Raw genomic sequence first — 22,393 nt, forward strand, 5'->3', positions numbered from 1 at the left:
TTTCAGTGATGCTGCAGGGCATGCGTTGCTGTTGTTGCAGCTGGTAGTGTTGAGCGTTGATGTGTCTTTTCTAATGTACATTGTCACACTGACAATGGCCTTCTAAATTGTTTTTGTCATTTTTCTATGCATAATTTCCAAAAATGTCATTTGAAATGGATAGAAAAATATTGATGTCATTTGCAAACACTGCTATAATTCTCTAGGCAGCAGTAAATGTTGAGCACACATATTGCTATGGTGAACTGGTACACTAGAGAGAATCTCAATTTTTTTTTCATGTCTTGCTTTGAGATATACATGTATGGCAACAAACCAACATTTGGGATCAGCATGGTCGCAAAATCTTTCAACATGTTGTCTAACATTAATCCAATCAACAAAAACATAATGACACTCAGAGTCTGTCGACAAAACTATGTGGCAGTATATACATATAAATCTTATGCATAAATTTATGCTATTATGTAAATGACCTCCAGAAGATTGTCCACAAACACAATAGGGCTGTTCACAATTGACGATATTATTCTCTCATTAAATAGTTGTCTGCATTTTTAGACTAGCACTCTTGAAAATTACACCTGCAAGAATGAAGAAAATACATCTTAGTAGGCAACTGCTCGTGTAACGGTGTGAAGACATATTCACGACTCACAGTGCAAACTGCAAAGACAGCCACACATACAGCATTGACAAAATTTGTCCGCATTTCCAGCAGTAGAGTCAGATGTCACATGCGTACAGATATATTTGTTTACAAACCTGTAACCGTGAACAGCCCTAAGCGTTTTTTCTCAATTTTGTAGGCTTTCATCAACGTTTTCAACTTAAAAATCAAAAAAAAATTTGCTCTATGTCTTGCAGCACTCTCAACAAACTATTTACCTGTAGCAATAGCTACTTTGTTGGAGTTAGGAATGCACAAGGTGTGGGCACTGAGCATTGTCATCTCAGAGCTTATTAACCCGTTGATGATGATGATGATGATGATGATGTTGTTGTTGTTGCAAGTGAGTCTTTATTTACACAGAACAGACTTGATTTAGTAGTATGGTTGTTGTTTATGGAAGGTTTTACATCCAAAAACTAATTTCTGAATTTAAGGGAGTGTATAATGCTGAATTTTAACCCTTCTGAGGAGGGTCGAGGCCGGGGTCGAGCAATGGATTTGCTCAAAATGTCTTTGCATGTGCATTGTGGAAATAGACTGTGGGAGATTATTCACATGGTATCTTGCATGGTGAAGTGGTACATTTTGGAGAATTTTTTTCGTGTGTTTTGCTTTGAGATATTTTCCCATTCACTATCATTCCCGATCTCAGCACTGTAACCATGGAAATAGGTTCTGTCAGGGCCTACGTCAACAGCAAGGGTCGAAGGACATACAGTAAGATTGTATATTCCTCCGCGCAAATAGTTCCGAAAACTTTCGTTATCGGAGCAGTGGTGGTTTCCCAGGATTGGACCCAAGATTTTGATGATTGCCAACAAATTTACTGATTTTTACTTCAATTATGAAATAACACTTAATATTTCAGGAATGCAGAATGCGAATGTTTGCTGATGCGCCATTCGAGAACGTACCATTCGAGTGAAAAATCACAATCGAAACTTCGAAATTTAAGATCTGCGCAACGATGGATATGGACTAATAGTCAAGAAGAAACAGAATACTTCAACTCATAGTGTCATCATTTTCATTCTAAGGCGTAGTAAAATGGACGAAAATGGGATTTTTTGGGGAAACAATGGAAAAGTGTCTCCAGGGTTTTCCCCAGACTTCCTGTTCGTCATACCTAGCGCACGTATATCACAACCCTGGTGTCCCGAACTACTTTCATGTTGGCGGGCGCGGCCATCTTGTTTTGATCCAAGGTGTACTCGACATAGGTATTGATAAAATCCATCGAAATCGGGGAGTAAAATCCACCATCCACCATGTCAGATAGAGATGACTGTGTTTACCAGGCCAAATTGGCTGAACAAGCTGAGAGATATGACGGTATGTTGTCATTTATTGTAATTATGTAGACTTCGTGATGAGTGCCTGGTACTGTACATAGCTCCCCGGCGAGCTGAAGCTGTATATTGGAAATAGGTCAAAACACTGAACATATCCTCAAATGACGCTTTGCTTGTCAGTGTAAATGCTTACATTGTCAATAAAATTTTCCTTTGTATAATTGTGGCCAATTTGTAAATTTTGTACGTTACCGATCAGCGACATGTTCGTATTATCGTTAAATGAAATCGACTAAGGTGAGTTGCAGGACAATTTCGGTCGCCATGTTGAATTTGAATATGAATCACTTCAATGCCCGTGCATTGCTAAATACCAGGAAATGACAAGCTCTCTGTCAGCCCTCTCATGAGGATAAAACGACAGTGTTGTCCAGGATTTTATTCGTTTACAGTTTAAGTGGTACGTATTTTAAAGGAATGCGTAAAATGTTTTATCAAATAACGCCTCTGAATGCAAATATATTCAAAAAATTGTAACCGTGTCGAACGGAATGACAGTCAAGTAGCTTGAACTAGTTTCAGTCGTTTTCGTAAAGAAATGTCCTAACGTTCCTATTTTCTGATGCCTTTCGAAACTGAGCGTACATACTAGTGTCACTTGTGAAAATTAAGTGGAAGAAAGTCACTTGTTTGCGGTAGAGGCGAAAAATGAATTGTCATTTGCTAGCAAAACAGACAGAAAACAAGCCAGGGCGGTGGTCCCTAAAAATCGATGCGTCATCGAGTGACATAAAGACTATTCAGGTTTTTTTTTCACATTTTTGTAAGCAGTCAAATTTTAACCCCAGAAGTGCGTGTGCTGGTCGCTTTCCTTTGGTCGCTTCGTCGATAACCTCGGGTCATGGCCAATAAAATCATGTTCTGTGGTCCTGAAGTTTACTACATGGTATACATTTGGTGGTGTCAGTACAGTGCTATGAGCCAGCTGATTTTAGGTGTTTTGCCATTTTGTTTGTAGTCTCTATGGTGTTCAAATTTTGAGATCTATGAATTTTATAATTACAGTACAGGGGGAAATTGAAACTATCAGCAATTGATCGTGAAATATGTTTTTGTACTCAAGCGAGATTCAGCTGGCAGCATTGAAATCACACATATTATAAAAAACCTACAATTGTTCCTGTGCACTGGATCAAATACAGGAAATTGTAAGATTATGCATTATTTTCCAACTCGCCAGTGGTAATGAATGAACTGCTGTCTGGGTGAAAAGGTCATCCTTGGCCTGGCTATGAACTCTGTTCCTTATCAGATTGTCATTGTAATGTCAAGTTTCTTCCCAGGAAGAGTATCTGAGATGCATCATGCGGTTTAACTTTCTATGAGATCTACTTACTCAATTTTCTTTCATGGGTTTTCATGATATTTTGTACATTATATATAGTACTGTGTGTAGCCAGAAGTTTTGGGTGGGTCAAAATTACGGTTCCAGACCTTTAATTCCTTGAAAATTGTCATTTTTCTCTTAAATAGGAAATGTTTCAGAGGAGACCTGCACCTTCAAACAAAAACACTCGTTTTTGGCAGATTTTTATATCAACTGGCCATGTTTCCACTCGCTCAATGCTCAACACCTTCAAATTGACTAGATAAAAAAACAAAGGTGTACAAGATTCACTCGACAAAAATCACTCTCAAGGGCGAGTGAACCTTTTTGAAAGAGAAAAATTTCTCATCAGCGTATATTATTATACCATATGCTCTAAAGGAGAATTATTAGCTCATATTTCTTTCTCTTGTAAATAAAAAATAATAATTGTCGCTTTCCATCAGATTTGGAATATGTTAATGCATTTCATTCATCTATTTGATAAATTTCAGAATCTTGGAAGCCCAACACACAAATAGTCTATAGGAATTAGCTTGTCAAGTTTAAATAAGAGAGAAGTAATAGGGAAAACTCATACCAAGGTTGTTTGAAGGTTTGTCACAAGTCACTGATTACAAAGTAGGAGCCAAAATTATGGGGAAAGCACGACTGTAAAATTCAGGTTTTATGTAATTCCAGCAGTTTTAATTTCAGATAAGAAGTTTATCATTTGGTTGCTCCACAGTCAGAGCAATTATGTAGCCTGTAAAATATGCTTGTGGAAGTTGAATCATGTTATGAACATCCTATAAATACCACACTTATATACATGATGTATTTCCTGTATTTAATCCATTCGGCATGCTTTGATGAGCATCTATTAAGATAGGGTGGAGAATGGAAATGGTACTTAAAATTGTGAACAATTAAGAAACATTGCTTTGTCTGGTTGTCATATTTGTCCTCGTAATGCAGCACATAACGCGTTGTACACGAGAAAAAAGACACCATTATTATCCATTTCATTAACATCCCCACAAAAAGGACAGATTTTAAACATGGTTTGTTTCCCTTTATCTAGGACAGTTATTTTCAGAGGGCAACAATTGACAGAGCCAAATGTTAGCATAAAGTGTCTAGAAGCTTAACAATGGTACATTGTTCTTGTTTGAAAGGTTTCATGTACTTTCTCTCCTGTGCTTTGAAATTTTGGAGTTTTGGAATATCTTTCGTTCTAAATTTTTTTAGGGGCACTACTGTAGCATGAGAAATGACTTCTGAATTCAGATTAGTGATAAATTTGTTTTGACTTGCAAGGACATGCTTCCGATGCACAGCTGTACACCGTCTGTTCCACTGAGAGTGTCACATTTGAATTCACAAAGGTTTTGCAGTGACTGAACAAATGTTCCTTGGACAGATGTTTGCCCCATTGTCATGAGTTTCATGTAAAGGTTCTGTGGTAAAGAACCTTTCCATTATTTATCACGACGTCGGCACATTGCTGCAAGTGGCAAAACTATTAATTCAAGTACATCTACAAATTAATACAATCATTACGTAGCGAAACTTACAACAGTAGTTCCTTTGTCTTGTGTTAAAGTGAACAGACTTGAATGTACAGATAACTATTTGGTGTAGGGTTAGTCAAAAGAAGAAAAATTCTATAGTCATTACAAAGAGCTCTTGTTGACTTAGAGTTTATTTTGGAGTTTGTCCTAACTATTTATTGTATATGTATATTGTACAGTTGTTCTGTTTCTGTATTTGCACATATAGCAGCCGGAAAATATAAAATTTGACATCAGCCAGTTTCTCCCACTAAAGATGACATGAAAGTCTGTCTTGAGGTATAGGAAGAGCCAACAAAAATGGCTTCACACAGTATTTCAGCCAATATTTTGTTCATTTGCAGGGAGGCAAAGTTAATTCTGTGTCGTTATGGTGAAGTTTAGTTTTTTTTTTACAACTATGACATAATTCACTTCTAACTGAGGCACGCTCCTAAAGTGAACAGTAGAGATAATCCTGCAAGAACTTTGTCATTATTTGCTGTGTTTGTCAAAGGAGTGTTATGCTCTGTTGCTGGGCAGGAACTAGAGTACAGTTTTTCCAAAAGCAGCCGTGCTTCTCATTAAAAATGCTAATTTATCCAGAGATAGGTCTAGTATATGTCAAATAAGCTTGCTGCTTTTGAATGGAGAAAAGTCACTAGTGTGTCTGATTTGAAGCCATCGCTCTGTCGCAGGTTTCTGACCACAGGAGCTTATGTTATTAGGTATATTTTGAATGACTACATTGTTTCGCAACGTAGGAATGGATAATGATATGCAGCGAACCGTGCCACAACAACCCCGTGTGGTAATCTGACCCATATCCAGTGTAAGATTCAACTGTTCATAGAGAGTTGATGATACTCATCACATCCCTGTCATAATGGCCTTGAGGACAGTCAGGATTGATATCGAGGATATTAAGAGAAAAAATCACCCCATACTGTATCTCAGATGCATATCATTTTGCACATTTCTTAACCCTCATGTGTTGACACCCCTTTTATGTTCCTCACAGAAATGGTTGAAAATATGAAAAAGGTTGGGGAAATGGATGTCGACTTGTCAGTAGAGGAAAGAAACCTTCTATCGGTCGCTTACAAAAATGTCATAGGAGCACGTCGCGCGTCTTGGAGGATCATCAGCAGTATTGAACAGAAAGAGGAAACCAAGGGTTCTGAAGAGAAACTTGAGATGATCCGGGGTTACAGAATACAGGTAATAGGTGTATTTTGACATCCAGTGTCTTTTGAAATTTCAAAATCCTGACACATGCAAACACATATACCCTTTATTGTCAACAGATGAGGCAAAACAATCTCGTAAATTTTGTATTTGGAAATAGTGATCACAGTGATAGTCATAGACCTGTGAATTCATTGGCTAATCAAGTGGCTATCAAAGGTCACATATCAAGGCTGTTTGCATAGCGGCATATCAGTGGTAATTATGTCATTGCTACACAAGTTTTAATCCAAGAATAATATCTAGTCATCTGTTATCCGCAAGATTAGATATTTTCATGAAAGAACAGAAGACATCTGTAACCCTTTAAAGAGATATAAACCAAGATTAAGTTTGCTTGCATCAGACGTTTGAATGCTTCAGGGCAGGACAGATCATGCATTGTGATATTGAGAGAAAATTGGGTCACAACCTGATAAAGGAACATTTGTACAAAAAGCAGTCTGATACTACAACTAAATTAGCACTTTTTCAGCAAAGCATTGTTCTGCAATTACAAAACTTGTGGGTGTCTACTTGCATGCGGGGCCCACAACAGTGTGATCTCATTCTGTTCACAAGACTGGATGAAACTGAAAGCAAAATCACCGAGCTTGTGGTCTAACAAGGGGCAGGTCTGTTTGTGGTTTAGTTGATTTGATAGGAAAGTGAACAATAGAGCTGTTGGCTGACTGCCATGGTGCGTCTTCCTGACTATTTAACTACAACTGTTGACAGTTTATGATATTTGTAAAGGGCAACTTACTACTCCAGTGACCTTTGTTGTAGACTTGTAATTGGTTCATGAAATTGATTTTAGAGGTGCTCCTCTGGTGTAATTTGTAGGATATCATCCCTCATGCATATTCATTAGCTAGCAGTGGATTACTGGTCGACAGTGACACATACTTGATCAATCAAAATTAAACACTTATCAAAAGCAAAGATTCTTAAAGAATACAATTTCAATATTATTGGATGGTAGCTATAGTAACTTTATAAAAAGGTCGTATTGCGTGACAGATGCTGAAGACTGGGAGTAGGTTCTGAATTTTCTAAATGGCAAGAAAATGGTACAACATTATATAAGGCCAAACCAATATTATTTCTACAAACCATGCATTTCCAGCACACTGGGTATACCCTTGTAATAAGCCCATGAATCCAAAGCTTGTTAAAATCTGTTTGAACAAATTTGTTTCAAAGTAGCATGTGTTATGTGGTTTCCCATTGCCATAAGTGAATGGGCATTTCTAATTTGATTAGCTTATCAAGCCGTTAGCTTTTGATAACCGGTATATCCACTTTGACATTTCTTACAGGTTGAGAAAGAACTGAGAGACATTTGTAATGACATTTTAGACTTGTTGGACAAACATTTAATACCAGTATCGGCACCGGGCGAGTCCAAAGTCTTCTATTACAAAATGTAAGTCCTTATACTGTTATGCTGCATGCATTAGTAATATGCTAGTTTGACACAACTACAACATTATTCTGTCATGCTGTGGCAGTAAGATGAGTGAGAAAGTATGCTAGCTGTTTCTACATTATTTAGCAAGCTATGTGGATTATCAAGCTTTTTTTATTCACACCAAGCATTTCTCAAAGTGAAAGAGCATAACTGTGTTACTGTGGTTTGACCCTTATCCTGCCAAAGCATTATGTCCCATACATGTATGATGCAGCTAATAAAACCTTGAATATTGTAAAGCCTGTGAATACTCATATACTGTACATGGTTATTTTTACTGACCAAACCTGCTACAAACATAGTACATATAGATTTGGCTCAGTACTGCTCTTTACTGACTCAGCACATGGGGAAGTGATACTGTCCTGCAGGATTGCGATTAGCGTAAAGTGTGAAATAATGTTGCCGTTTGACAATAGTTTTTTCTGTTTCTTCAAACACCTCCCAGGAAGGGTGACTATCACCGTTACATGGCAGAGTTTTGCACCGCTAACGATAGGAAAGAAGCCGCAGAAAATAGTTTGGTAGCGTACAAGGCAGCCAGTGACACAGCAGTGCAAGAATTAGCATCAACGAATCCAATACGTCTCGGCCTAGCGCTCAACTTCTCAGTCTTCTACTACGAGATTTTGAATTCACCCGACCGGGCATGTCGTCTTGCAAAGGCTGCGTTTGACGAGGCCATTGCCGAGCTTGATACTCTTAGTGAAGAAAGTTACAAAGATTCAACACTTATCATGCAGTTACTAAGAGACAACCTAACCCTTTGGACATCAGACATACAAGGAGAAGGTTTGTGAAAATTCCTAATTAATGTCAGCGTGATTTCTTGAAATCTTAGACTGCTGGCTCAGACCAAAATCCCTCAAATTTTGTATTGCCGTGAAAATAAGACAGATCACTTTGGCCATGTTTACCAATAGTTCAGATTTCTCCTTCAAACTACGATCAGAAGAAAATTTGAATAACTATGCTAAAGGGAAGAATTCAGGGTGAATTGACAGGAAGTTAACAATGTTGATAACCTTTATACAGATTTGCCCAAGGGACTCGAGGCTATGTGTCATCTGAGTTTTTAACAACAATACTCCTATGCCTGTGACCAATTACAAAAGGATATGCAAATACAAAAACATTAAAATCATGTTTAGTTTATGTACAGCAGTGGTTGCATTAAATGTTTCACAAGGCCAGTCTTGAAAATAACGGAAAAGAAAAAGTCAGGTTTGGTTTTCTTTTTGCGGATATTTGACCTAAGTAAATCTGCCAGGCCAAGTGAGGTCAGAAAGATGCCCCGGGGTCAAACTGATAGCGTTTCACCCGGTCTGAAGGACAGACCCATGCTGCGTAAATAGCAGGCATCCATTGACAGGTCATTGAACTTAGGCACTGACTGAGCTAAAAAAGTATCCTGCTCTCGTTGATTTTGCATTTCACAGGTGAAGATCAGAAGGGTCAAGAAGACATCCAAGACTGTGAGGGAGAAGATGCACCTTAAAAGGAAATACATAGTTACTTTTCTCACTCAATACTGTAGTATTTTTCTCATTGTTCATCAAAGAAACAAAAAAATTGGTCATTTGGCAAGAGAGAGACTGATTCTACATTCCCTATGCTCAAATAGCGGAATCACAATGCCATGTAGTTCCAAGTAGAGATACCAAAACAAGAGAGAGAGACATAGGATAATTTCCTTTTTTTTCTTAATAATGTACCAGTACTGTGTGCTCATGTGCTCTTTAGCTATCTATGAAAAATACATCCTATCTCGTGTTGAATGTATTATATGATAGAAATGTTTAATTGCAGAGTACATGAAAAACTCACAGTAAACATCCTACAGATTGTAATAATGGTTTTAAAAATATTCAAAAAAGTTGTTTTGAAAGTTTTGTGACCAAATGTTAATGTGCCCATTATTTTGTCAGTTGGCTTTTTTATTTTCTTTTTGTTTTCCTCCATTTTTTAAAAATACATAACAGGAGTATCGTTGGGTGGCTGGTCAGCTGCCAGCATCACATGACTTTCATTTAAGAAGGGACAATATCCATCGTAAAGTTTCTTGCCTCTCTTTCATCTGCTTGTACAGTGTATCATTTTTTCCATTGTGTGAATATTTGCCAGCCAAATTATTTCCTAAAAAAAAAGAAGACATTTGAAGTAATAGAGATCTTAAAAAATTACTGGAAACTTTTTTTTTTTCCTGTTTGTGGCCGTTCAATGTAGATTTCTTGATTTGTGAAACTGATTCTTCTTGTTAGTCCTCTATATAGAAGTCACGTAGTTCTGTGTACTTAAAAAAATTAAGTCCGTTAACACTTGCTGTTCAACCATATCTTTGACATTTCTTACTTGGTTTTCCATGCTTTTGGCTTTGGTAGCTGGCTTGCTTACTTAAGTACTAGAAGTTGTAGTCAATTTGAGCCAAAAATTTATTTTTTGTTTAATCATCATTGATTTTTTGCAATGAACAAATAATTTTATGTTTTAAACAAAAAAAGACCTTTCGGGACCCTTTTTGTGTGTTTTACACCTAGCCAGCTGTTTAGGCAGAACTGTAGTGGTCTGCATTTTTTTGTGTCATTTAAAAAGAAAAGACAAAAAAAATTCTTCATCTGTGTCACTTCTGTGAGTATATATGTGTCTTGTAATGACTGCAATAACTGCAAAGCCTGCTGTCATTGTGTAACTTTGTGACTGGTTATACATTGTGTGCAAACTATCTCCACGGAAATAATAACTGATCTGCAATGGACATTTCAGTTTCTATGAATAATTAAAATGTGTCTTTATGTTGGAAAACTCCGTAGTGTGGTCTTTTTTTGTGCCAAAGAATACAATGGGGCCCCCACCCTTCTGGGTGATACCGCACACATTGCCTGTGTGACCGAACAAAATGCTTGATTTGTGAAGGAAAGTTACGCGAATTCAGTTGCTTGCTAAATGAGTGGTATGGTCTTCTTTGAAGAGGTTGATGGAATAGAATATTTTATGGTAGATTTGACCCTGAGTGTTGTCCAAGTGAATTTGGAATAGCTAATCAAGTACACAATTTGAAATTGAGAAAAATTTGACTAGTTGGACACAAGTTTCATTTTCAACAAGATGCATGTATATCGATTGAATGCACATCGAGATTTGCTGGTATGTTTTGACGGTAAACAAACAGTAATTCCAGTTAAATTAAGTCCAGTGTAATAACAAAATACTGACATTAATTCCAACATCTACAACTGTATGGATTCGTCAGTTTCAGAACTTGCTAGTATGAATACATGAAAGATTTCCCAGCTAGAAAATAAAACTAAACATGATCATGACTTTCCTGGAAAAGAGCAGTGCTTTCAGTTTTTTTTTCTGTCTAGTGGAATGTACAAACTACCAATGGCTTTCAGAGAAGGGCGTGTGGGGAAAGACAGAAAAGAAAATGATACCAGAGAAAAAATGTGGATTTCTTGGGAAAGATCAGAACTGGTGATATGATAAGTGGTACAAACATTTGGAACGTGATATGTTGGAAGAAATCTCAGAATTGCCCAAGTAGCTCAATGAAAGAATTCTATTTTGTTAATCTGCTGGTTCTGATTCAATTTCATATTTGATGTCAGGGTTGCTGTGTATCAATTCTGCCCATGAAGGGAAGGGACTGGAAAGATGCTACTGGCAGGGAATATTAAAGGCGCATGAGCTGTAACTTTTGGCATTATTTTCATGATTTTATATTTAGATTAAAATTAGTTCATAGAAATGTTATTACGGTACTCAGAGATATTTACTCAAGTATAACCATCCACCGAGTGTGACTGCGAGGTTTCAGTGAGAAACAGGTACTGCACCCAAATATGGTGCATGGACACATTTGAATCTTTACAAATAACAACATGGTCCAACCAACTGAAAGAACGGGAAATGGATTCACTCCACTATGACAAAAATTCTCTGATTTTTTACATAACATGGCAAGATTTTGAAAATGGCGAGAAATTTAAAATGAATAAAAATCTGTTCAATTTCTTGCCTATTCTGCCATAAGCAAATGTAGAGGCATTCAATTTGCAGATTGCAATGAATATCTGAGGAAATTGGAGGTATCCTGAGGTTGGACTTATTTCGCAGAGTTGCAGCTCATGGGCCTTTAAGAAGAATTACAAATTTCAGCACATTAAGCTGTAATAAGTCTTATAGTTTCCCGAAACTGCCAAAATTATCTTTGTTATATTGTTTTTTAACATCTTGCTGCATTTACAAGCATCCTGGGAATACCCATATGCCACTTTCTAAATGTGAAGTCACTATGTCTTTGTGTGTTCGGGCGTGGAGGTGAAAAGAATTATTCCATGGCCTGAGTGAGCATTGTACTTTCATTTCACTACAGCATTCTCAACTCACGCTGCACTCAGTACCTCTGTTAGAAAGGCTGTACATAGCACAATGACTACATGTTACTGAAGTATTTTGCTTATGAGTATTCTGTAAAAAAATTTGCACCAGACTAGGTTCATCGAAAACAAAGAGAGGTATGTACCAAATACTGTAAGAGGAACAGGACCATGTGAACTAAATAGGACATTTAATTCACTGTAACATGTTGAAGCAAATGTTACTATTTATTTTCAAGTGGTTTAATTTTACACCGGATGTGTTTCATACTTTGGCATGAAATTAGGTCAATCTATGCTTCATCGTAAGCTAACATAACCAAAAATTTCCTCCAGATGAATATTGTGACAGACACTAAAGCATACAGATCCCACCGAGGTGTGTGTTTGTGTACAGATGTGTAAGACAAAAACAGATAGTTAAAAAGGTAGTTGTACTTGTCAGATACCACAATAGCATCTCCAGCTACACATTATTGAGGTATAATGTTGACACTGGCAAAAAATATGTGGTTCAGTTCAGCCCCTTGATTTGTGGGTACACGGGTACCTTGACACGGTACAGCACCTAGGCCAGCTGGGATCTTGTTAGATCTCAAACAGCGCAAAGCGAGGTTGACTAAATTCTTGCGGGCCATAAATATTCCACAGTTAAACCATGGCATGGTTCCCTGATAACACATTGTAAGGAAGTGAGCAGCAGGTCGTTGGAGATCCATGTTAGGTGCCATGTAGGTTCAACAAAGTTACCATCCATCTGCTAGCCCATACACGTCTCAGTTTACAGTCGATCCGTTTACATAGAAAGAGAGGAGCTCACACGTCATTCTTATTATTCGGGACATCAATACTATACACAATAAGTTTATTCTGATTTGTTCAATCTATGCTGAAATTTTCCCCAAAAGTTACTATTTTGTGCTATATCTTTGATCCTTGCCTACTTCAACACCTTATGGCAAAGATGTCAGCAATTTTTCTGCTACCTGAGATAACCTTTCACCTCGGCCTTGAGGGTAAAATTACAGAATAGTGTATCCATGAGTTTCAAATATCTGCAAGATTTCCTGAGTACTACATAACTAGAAAGATATTACATTTGACCTTGGCCATATTCCAAATTTCATAAATGTACAATTTTTGTAATGAATTGAAACAGATGAGCTTTTTTGATATATGTACTGGGAAATTTGCTGACACTGGCATTTTCCAGCTGTTACATTCATAGTTGATAGAGGAGGACAAAATGTTTTGTGTGCGGTTTGTTTTCTGCCTGTCACAAAAGCATGAAAAGCTGAAGGATCATGGGTAACTGTATATACTTACCCCACTTTCTTTGTACATTGTATCACATGAGAAGAACATTATTGCACATTTAACGTAGCACCTTGGATGTATTAACTTTGACCCTCCAGCCTCCTGGGTTCAAATTGACGAGTACGTGCCATGATGTGGTGAATATTTAGCAGTATCTAGTTACAGATTTCGACTGTTTGAATATGTGTTCTACATCCCGACAATGGTGCACGGGTGGTCTTTTAAGCGTATGGAACATGAAATTTTACACAGTTAAGTTTTTGCCTGGTTTTTCCAAAATGTTAAACTCATCTCAGAGATATGATTAAAAGCTGTATATGCAACTACATGATATTGTAATTAGTTTAGTGACCTCCTGATGTAGATAATCTAATGGATATAGTCAACGTAGAATGCACCTCGGGGACAGATATTCAGACTCTCAAACTTTTGCAATTCTTTTCTGATATACCACTTGTGGGGGTTCATTTTAAAGCTCTTGGAGTAAGAAAACTTTTCACAGGCTTAGTTTTTTGAAATTCGAAATTTTATTTTTCTCCATAGAGTTAAGACAGGGATGGCAACCATTTTGAATATTAAATATTAGTAAATCTTGGGTTATTTGTTTCTCTAGTACCAAAATTTGCACGGTGACCCCCGATTTTTATTGTTGATTTTGAAAGAGAATGGTTGAAAGATTCCGTATTGTAAGTAAAGTTTGAGCAAACGTTTAAGTCTTTCACTTTGGAGGCACATACTACCTTATAAGCAAACTACAGCGTATTATGTAGAATATTGAGCATCCAAAGGTTTGTACATTCTTATATTGGCTGCTTTCTCAACTTTATGAGATGTGGAGGAACTGACTGCAGCCTGAGCGAAAATAAGGAAGTTTTTAAGTCTAGGGCCATTGACTTGGCTTGCTCAAAATAGGTAATAAATCTCAGATTACATTTATGTAGGAAAGGAAATTACCAAGTTTAGTAGTATTTTATCTATAATTTTCCAAGAAACATTGACTGTTGAATTTCATGTGTTCCTAGGAACTCATTGGTCCTATCACATGGCTATACCACAAAGAAATGTTTTTAACTACTGTCAACACGCTAATATTGAGCATCTTTCTAACTATAATTTGTACTCAGTCAATGATACTAAAAGTTTACCTTATTACATAATATGTATTAAAAAAAACAATTTATGTAAGCATTTTTTGCATTATTTTTCAAAAGAACAGAGCATGGCGGCACACTGGTAACTTAAAAAATTTTAGCCCAAGTTCTATCACAGTTTAATAGAAAATGTGGAAATGATGGTTGTGCTTGTTATGATTTGTTTAGTGAACTTGACATTGTTTATATGGTTCTGACACCTGTTATTATTAATCAGGCACACTAGAAAGCAAACCATTTGAGAACGTTTTCTCTGAGTGTGTATTTTCAGAGTGATGACAGATGATTTATTTGCATAAAGTTACAAATGAAAGGTTTCTTGGCTCAATTTCAAATTCTATTTTCAGGTACATTCAAGACAGCATATAAATTGCATTAATGTATTGACTGGCGATATTAAATGGTTATCCCATAGAAAGACAAGTGTCATATCAAATTACAAAGGGCGTAACTGGCCATAAATATGATATTAATTTTCCTAAATCATCTTGCCTGGTATTGAATCTTTGCATATCAGCAATGATAGTTTTTTGTTGTTAATTTTCTCTTGATTTCTCTTTAGAATAATTTTGACCAATGACCGAACTCACAATATTTTCAGTTGGACTTTCTGGCAGTCGAGGGGCATTAATACTTAAAATTGGTTAAAGTCGATATATATGTGTAGAATAAAGTCATTAAGTTGTACAGTATAGTGTTGCTTTTTATGTGAAAGTCTTAGACTGGGATGGCCGCAATATGATCCTATGTGGTCGTTGCTGAGTTTGCATCAGCACTTCTGTAATATGAAAATTCTGGGTAGTGCATTGGCACATGCAGGAAGTTTCTACCCGATTCACAAATTCTGTGAATCTTGCGAGAGTTCCACTATACCACAATCAGTAAAACAGTTGCCATTGGTCTACCAGAGTACGACATCACATTCACTACATTATTTCTGATTCACAGACTTGTACCAAGCCTAAGTAGTACTTTATTCTTTGCAAATACAATGCAAAGGTGTCAAATTTGGAGCAGTGTACCTCAATGAAGTAACTATGAGTGGAGATACAGCAAATACATACACAGAGTGACGAGCAATTTACCCTTCCCACAGGAAACCTAGTGATCTGGTTGTTGTTGTGTATGTTCTTATTTGCTGATTTGTTTAATTTGTATTGTTGGTCTTGCAGATACATGTAAATGAATACCACAGGTCTCCCACAGCTCGGATGTACCTTGGAGAGGTATACTCAAGAGTACGGCACTGAATGCTGAACTGTTCCATAAATGCACAAACATCAGCTACACAGAAAGAATTTAGCATTCAGAACTTTACTAAATGCAGCAACTTGTGTGAAAAATTCCGTGTGTCAAATCTTTCAATATTCCTGACAGGCAATAATAACAACCAGGGTGACTCATACTTTGTTTTATTTCAATTTTGTTTAATATTCCACTCTGGAACACCGATATGACATTAACACATTACAAGGCAAGGGACGTATCAGAGTTGAATGGATAATGTGAAATTCAACTATGATACATCTCAGCACTCAGCATTGTCACATACAGACGTAAAGGGAAGTACAAAGTTAAGAAATTTGGAAAAACACTTCCAGAGTTTCATGCACTTCAGAAAAGTATACTTGTTTCGTTTTTTTTTTTTTCCTTTCATTTACCATGGCAACACTTTCAATGAAATCAATAATTTGGACCAGTTCAAGTACCCCCTTTTTCAGGGGGAGGGAATTCATTACATTTCAATAAATGATATCCACTTAAATATATGACTTTGCATCATTGCATTTGAACTTTGACCCTAATGTTGTATACTTGAGTCTAGCAAATATCACAATTTCTATATATGTGTATTTCAGTTTTTAAAATGCAATAATCAGTGCTTGCAGTACACATTATGACATGCATTCAACAATTCATTCTCATCCCCAAGTCTTGGTGAGTACCCCTTGCATATCATGAATTATAAAAAAATTATATTAACAACTGTCAAATGTCGAAGACATGCAATGTTGTACACGTTAAATGAGAATTTCAAGTATTGGACAGAAAAAACTTGTACAAATTTGTCATCTTAAAACATTTTACGACAATTGAACATGGGGACACGAACAAAAATAAAGGTACTATCACCCATTATTACATTATATCAGAAAAGAAATTGAAACATATATACATCACTGTTTTCCAACTCTGAAACCTTCAGTGTTACTAATATATATAATAGGAATTTTCTTTTCATTTTTGCAACTCAGTCATCACAAGAGATGAACTCATAATATAACAATTCCTGGTGGTAAAAAATTACATCTTGCTTTGCCAGCAGTCATCTGTTGCAATGAATTGCACATACCAGTAATACTGAACTGTATTCCCTTCATACAATGAAGGTTGCGCTGAATTTTGACGTTATTTGAAAAGTTATAGGTGCATGGTGGTGAAAGAACTTGGAATAACTCTGAAGGTATTGTTGGTGGAGTCTGTACAAAAATTTACAAAATAAAACACTCAGTACTGAATTATTGTGAAAATATCATTCAATACATGGCAGTAGACCATCATCTCTACTGGCAGGCAACTATCACACTTGACACTTTTTCTGCTTGCTGTCAGGGAATTCAGAAATCAATGTTCAATTTCATGGAAGTTGATCACCATCTGTGACGTAATATAAACTGATTTCAAAGGCTCTGATGTAATTTTCCTGCCAGGTTTATGTGTCACTATTGGGTAAAAGTTGGTGAAAATCAATAAAGTATTACATGTTTCATATACTGCAACATATATAAACAGACTGACTATTTGAAGACCCCAAAAGCATACATAAAACATGATTTTCACCGATTTGTCTTGCAATGAAATACATGAAGCGTGGTCATGTCATTGATCTGATGGTATACGCCACTGTGGTACATGTCACAGTGATTTTCTGGCTACTTTGATATTTGTACTGGCTTTTGAAGGACTTGACCTGGAAAGGGTTAGTGGGAAATAAAATACAAGCAAGAGTCACTTAAATCACACAGTATCTTTAGTTAGCCCAATAGAGTAGAAATGCGCCTTAAGGGCAGATATTTGGACACTCAAACTTTTACATTATTCTTTCAGCCTAATCCTTTGTGGGGGCTCATTTTGAAGTTTATGGGGTGAATAAAATTTTCACTGGCTTAGTTTTGTGGAAATCTGGACTTTTCTCCAACAGAGTTAAGACATGGACGACGGCAATTTTGAATCACAAGCAAATATTGGGTAACTTGTTTCTTTAGTACCAAAACTTGCACAGTGACCCCTGATTGTTGTCCTTGATTTTGAAAGAGAATGGTTGAAAGTTTACTTGAAGAAAGTTTGAACAAAAGTTTAAGTCTTTCATTTTCACGGCATGAACTACCTTAACTACCTTGGTCATCATATTGTCAGTTTTGTCAATATATTGCCTTTTGAACATCTCTACTCTGACTACACACACCTACCAAAAGGATACAAATAACAAAATCCAGTGGAGAAATGTTGATAAATTTGACTTCATAACTGTGTTTCTCTTCAAAACTCTAGTTCGATGCTAATATTTCATTGGTACATGTACAGTGAAACCTACCCATTTGTACATGCAAGATGTTGTGGTAGAGAAAGGACTGGTTTAGTCTGGCCAACCTTGAACTGCCTAAATTACAGACAGAACACAGGCTAACATGCCAGTGGTTTTATGAACCAATTTGAGAGAGCAATTTCATTTGAAAGACCCATGCTAAAACGAGGTCAACCAAATAGAGGAGCAGCATGCAAATTTGACATACGTTTGTCAAGATAGGGATCTCAAATAATGTTGAAAATAGTTGAGAATGATATCAGCTTGCTCAACATAAGAATTCAAATAAAACCTACATTACAACTAAGCAAGCACTACTTGCTGAGAGCTGACATTTATTTTGCTAGCATATGTTTTTTAACTCTGTGTACAACCCTATTGTATTTTAAGGTGTTCTATGACCTATACACATGCATTAGCTGTGAACAAGTTGACCTTTCACACCTGTCCTTGGATACAGGGTCACAGCTCTCTGTGGAAAAAAATGGGTTTTAACATGCAGTGGCAGTACCGGGGTCAAGGGGCTGCACTGTGTTGGTTACCTCTACTTCATCCAACTCCAATATTCTCTTGACTGAATTGATACACTATGTGTGGGGCACAAACTTGGTTATCTCAGGATATTTATGAAATTTGCATTATTTGAAAAATTAAAACAGGAAACTTAAAATATGCTGAAAATTCTGTTCATTAAACAAACCTTCAATTCTGCAGACAATAAGAGATCAAAACCAATTTTCTAGTATCTTCAAGAACAATACACCGTAAGCTAATGACTGTTATCACATACAATACGAGTCTGTACAGAGCAGTCCAATGGCCCACTCAACACTCATACTATCATTAAGGTTTATAATCAACTGTTAAATTGTATTTGATCATTATATGAAAAACATCAAAATACAGTGACCTTGTCCCTTTCAAGTCATGCATCTAACAAATGTACATTTCATGAATACATTACTGCATGCAAATATATTTCCACTGCAAAATAGCATTCTCACTGTGTGTCTTCTGATGAAAGTTTAACCTTCTGAATAGAAACTACACTATTATCATGACTAGTACAAGACAAATGATTTTTAATCATGTGACTCTCCAAGACTGATGAAATTTAAAATGGCATATTGGAGAAAAAACAGACAGACCCTGATTCCTTAAGTGGTGGGATAGAGTAGGATGTTATTTGTTCTTGTTTGTTTTTGTTTACTTGTTGACAGTTGTAGACAGCTGGGCTGTGATTTCAGATGTTGAAGAAAGCGAGGGGATTTATCCGTCACCTGTAAAGCTGTTGTTGATTGGTACACCTATTTCATTGCTATGCATTTGCAGTGAGATATACTCACACAGGCAGGCAAATATCATATATGTAACCCTGCAAGAATTCAGATATTTTTCCTGAACATGGTACAAGTATAATTCAAGATAACTTTCAAACCTTGGCTCCTGGGAGTCTAAGCAATGCAAATGCAAGGTCCATTACACTCAAAGTCACTGAAAATTCCAGGGCTTTCACTAATCTTTCAGCAATTTTCAAGGACTTTTTGAGGTCTTAAACACCATTTTCCAAATATGATTTTACAATGTATCACTTTATGTACCATTTTACCGATCATGTTTATGATATCACGACTGATCATCTGATCATATTTGAATATTGTGGGTGGATTATCAATTTTCCCAGACTTTCCAGGACTCAATTTTGTTTTCAAGGACTTTTCCCGGAGGATTTAAAAGTAAAGAACTTTCCAGGAGCGTAAGACCCTACAAATAGTGTTGGGTACTGAACAGTCCTTCAAAACATCTACACTATGGCACACTTTCAGACGGCACGTTTGTCGAAGTCTCGCATCAATAAGTAGTTTTTGCACATTTTTTGTGGACTTTCAATCAAACTCTGACTTAGTAACAGATTTGTTACAATTGTGGCATCATGAATAAGATACACAGAGGTGTCATGAACTGATGCACAAAACAGTATACACTTCATTGGCAATTGAATTTCGGACAAAGTATCCATAGAAGCTGGTCACAGACTGGAAGTATTTCAACCTTTGACAGTTAACAAGGTTCAGAGACACACACTAATATACATTCCAGCTCTTCTAGTGTCTCTGACATATACTCCTGTACAATATGTGAATCTGAAAATATTACATAAACAACGGTCGACTCATCACTGCCTCACTGCCTCACTTTTTACTTCAGCTGATAACTTTGAAATTTGGAACTCGTACATAAAACACTACACAGATAACTTTGAATCTCCATGTAAAATGTCACACAGAAACAATCACTTTCAGACATCTTCCATTCTGCGCAAATTTCCTACACAACGGGTGAAAATTCTCACAAATGTCACTGATAAATATTTTTCTGAAAGAATGACATAAATTCTCACCTTGTTCACACTTATTCAACAAAAAACATTTCAGTAAGTTTTTTTTTGCTTTCTGACACACTTTTCTCTGCAGATAACCCTGAAGCAATTTCTTCTGAATTCAACGTCCACCTTTCACTCCTCACATGAGAAAATAGCAAATTTCAGATAAAATAAGTTTACAAGATTTGTTAAAATTTTGGTATCTTGTAGCATCAAAACATTAAATACATTTGACAAAGATAACTCCTTTCTTTTGTCGAGTACAGTGGAAGTTTCATAAAAGGTTCATACACCACAGTACTTCCATAGAACCAATATACTCTCAAATTGAAAGACAATAAAATTCTTTAATGGCATAAATTTTTCACAATCACTCACATTTAGTACAATTGACATAAATTGTGCATATTTTTTGTAGACTTTGCCTTTTTTGAAATTTTTGTCAATATATTACTATTTTGATAATTTTTTTGGTAATGAATTAAAAGGATTCTGGTGAGTTACTGCTGTTGGATGGAAACACTAAAACATGTTCAATGTTGTGGGGTGGTGATGCTGTGGCCATGTAGTGGTGAGTGTTTTCAACTGACCCACTGCTGCTACTGGTGCTGTAGTGGTCGACGCAGTCTTCGTGAACATCTTGCTGCCCTGTGAAGATGACAATACGGGAAAATTCCATCAGAACTGAATGGAATAATCAATCTACAAGGATACACCAATACAATGAGACTGAAAACCATTGGAAATAAAGGATGAGTAAGTTTTAGTCAAACGGATTTGGTCAAAATGTTTCTCCTGTACAGAGAAATACTGAGCTGAAAGCAAACTTGATCATCATTATGCAAATTTTTGTATATATAATTTTTTTCAAATTAGGCCCCATCTCATAGCATAAACTATAAAGGCCTATTTTCCATCATTTTGCTATACATTATAAACTTTGTAACATTAAGATTTGATGATGGTTACTGTGGTGTGATAAGCATTATTTACTGTAATGCATATTTCATAAATGATGTTGTAGTCAAATAAAATTGTGGATGCATACTGATTTTAATTGACCAGAGTATGAATACGCATGTAGCTACAATTTAAATATTTGGTGAGAAGTTCAAGCATCTTCAGACATGATGTTCTATTTACACACACACATACCTCCCCTAACACACACACACACACACACACATGCACACACACACAATTTTGAAAGATACAAATATTACAATCAGATGTTACAGCCAGATCTACGGTGAAGCTATGAATAAAGCATTCAGCTAAAACCCAATCAATAACACTCATGTCACTCAATTACTAAGCTGATAGCTTTGTTAATCACCATGACTGGGTAATTAAATCACATTTTTAAATTCCATTCAGTCGTTTCATTTGTCTTAACCTTGAGTTTCTGTGATGGAACAATTTTGCAGTAGACATAATAAAAGCAAGTTGGTATTTACCTACACTTGCAACTCTCATCCTAGCGTTAGTAATTAATTGAAGGATACAGTTGGCATGCATCCATTACCACACATAATTAAAACAAGGGTATTCATCGTTGATGACACAGTCCCCACTTGTTAATAATGGGTACTTTAATTACATGTCCTCAGAGAGGATAGAGTCCTCTTCATTAATTAGGTCTGTGATAAAATACTTTGATACAGATGGCGCTCAATGGCCAAGAATGAGTTCCATGGTGATGAAAACATAAAACCAATGTAGGCCACCATCCTAAAGTTCATAAAATGAGTCAACTAGGAATTAATCAACAGGATGTTGCAAAACATTTTTGCATACAATTCTAACACTTAACAGATTATCACTGGTACCATATTTCATAAAGTTTGATGCAGTATTTACAACACTATGAGATCAACATCTGTATCAAGTTTCATCACATTTGACGTTGTATTAATTTGTGGCTATATCACCCTAATTAGGAAAGTTCATTACTTATGCAATTACAAATTAATTAAAATGACACTGATAAAT

General features: G+C 36.3%; 2 protein-coding genes across 2 annotated transcripts in view; one reads left to right on the forward strand and one right to left on the reverse strand.

Moving 5' to 3' along the window:
* The first annotated feature begins 1,414 nt into the window (after positions 1 to 1,414).
* On the forward strand, positions 1,415 to 10,387 carry LOC139145246 (14-3-3 protein epsilon-like). Its single transcript, XM_070716278.1, has 5 exons — positions 1,415 to 2,005; positions 5,906 to 6,105; positions 7,434 to 7,540; positions 8,034 to 8,377; positions 9,025 to 10,387. Exons 1-5 carry the CDS (start codon positions 1,942 to 1,944, stop codon positions 9,081 to 9,083), a joined length of 774 nt encoding a protein of 257 aa, XP_070572379.1. The 5' UTR covers positions 1,415 to 1,941; the 3' UTR covers positions 9,084 to 10,387.
* Positions 10,388 to 16,401: 6,014 nt separating this feature from the next.
* LOC139146169 (BCAS3 microtubule associated cell migration factor-like) overlaps positions 16,402 to 22,393 on the reverse strand; it is a gene marked incomplete at its 5' end in the record, with an annotated part of 32,764 nt that continues 26,772 nt past the window's right edge. The window contains 1 exon segment of the mRNA XM_070717577.1: positions 16,402 to 21,049. Coding sequence (XP_070573678.1) covers positions 20,883 to 21,049 — 167 coding nt within the window.

The sequence above is a fragment of the Ptychodera flava genome, chromosome 12 (genome assembly GCF_041260155.1).
Source record: "Ptychodera flava strain L36383 chromosome 12, AS_Pfla_20210202, whole genome shotgun sequence".
Classification (NCBI taxonomy): Eukaryota; Metazoa; Hemichordata; class Enteropneusta; family Ptychoderidae; genus Ptychodera; species Ptychodera flava.

Bases quoted from the DNA above. Each gene is read 5' to 3' on its own strand.
- LOC139145246 (XM_070716278.1), top strand. From the start codon at position 1,942: ATGTCAGATAGAGATGACTGTGTTTACCAGGCCAAATTGGCTGAACAA. The intron at 2,006-5,905 runs GTATGTTGTCAT...TGTTCCTCACAG, and splicing joins ACAAGCTGAGAGATATGACG to AAATGGTTGAAAATATGAAA. The intron at 6,106-7,433 runs GTAATAGGTGTA...CATTTCTTACAG, and splicing joins TCCGGGGTTACAGAATACAG to GTTGAGAAAGAACTGAGAGA.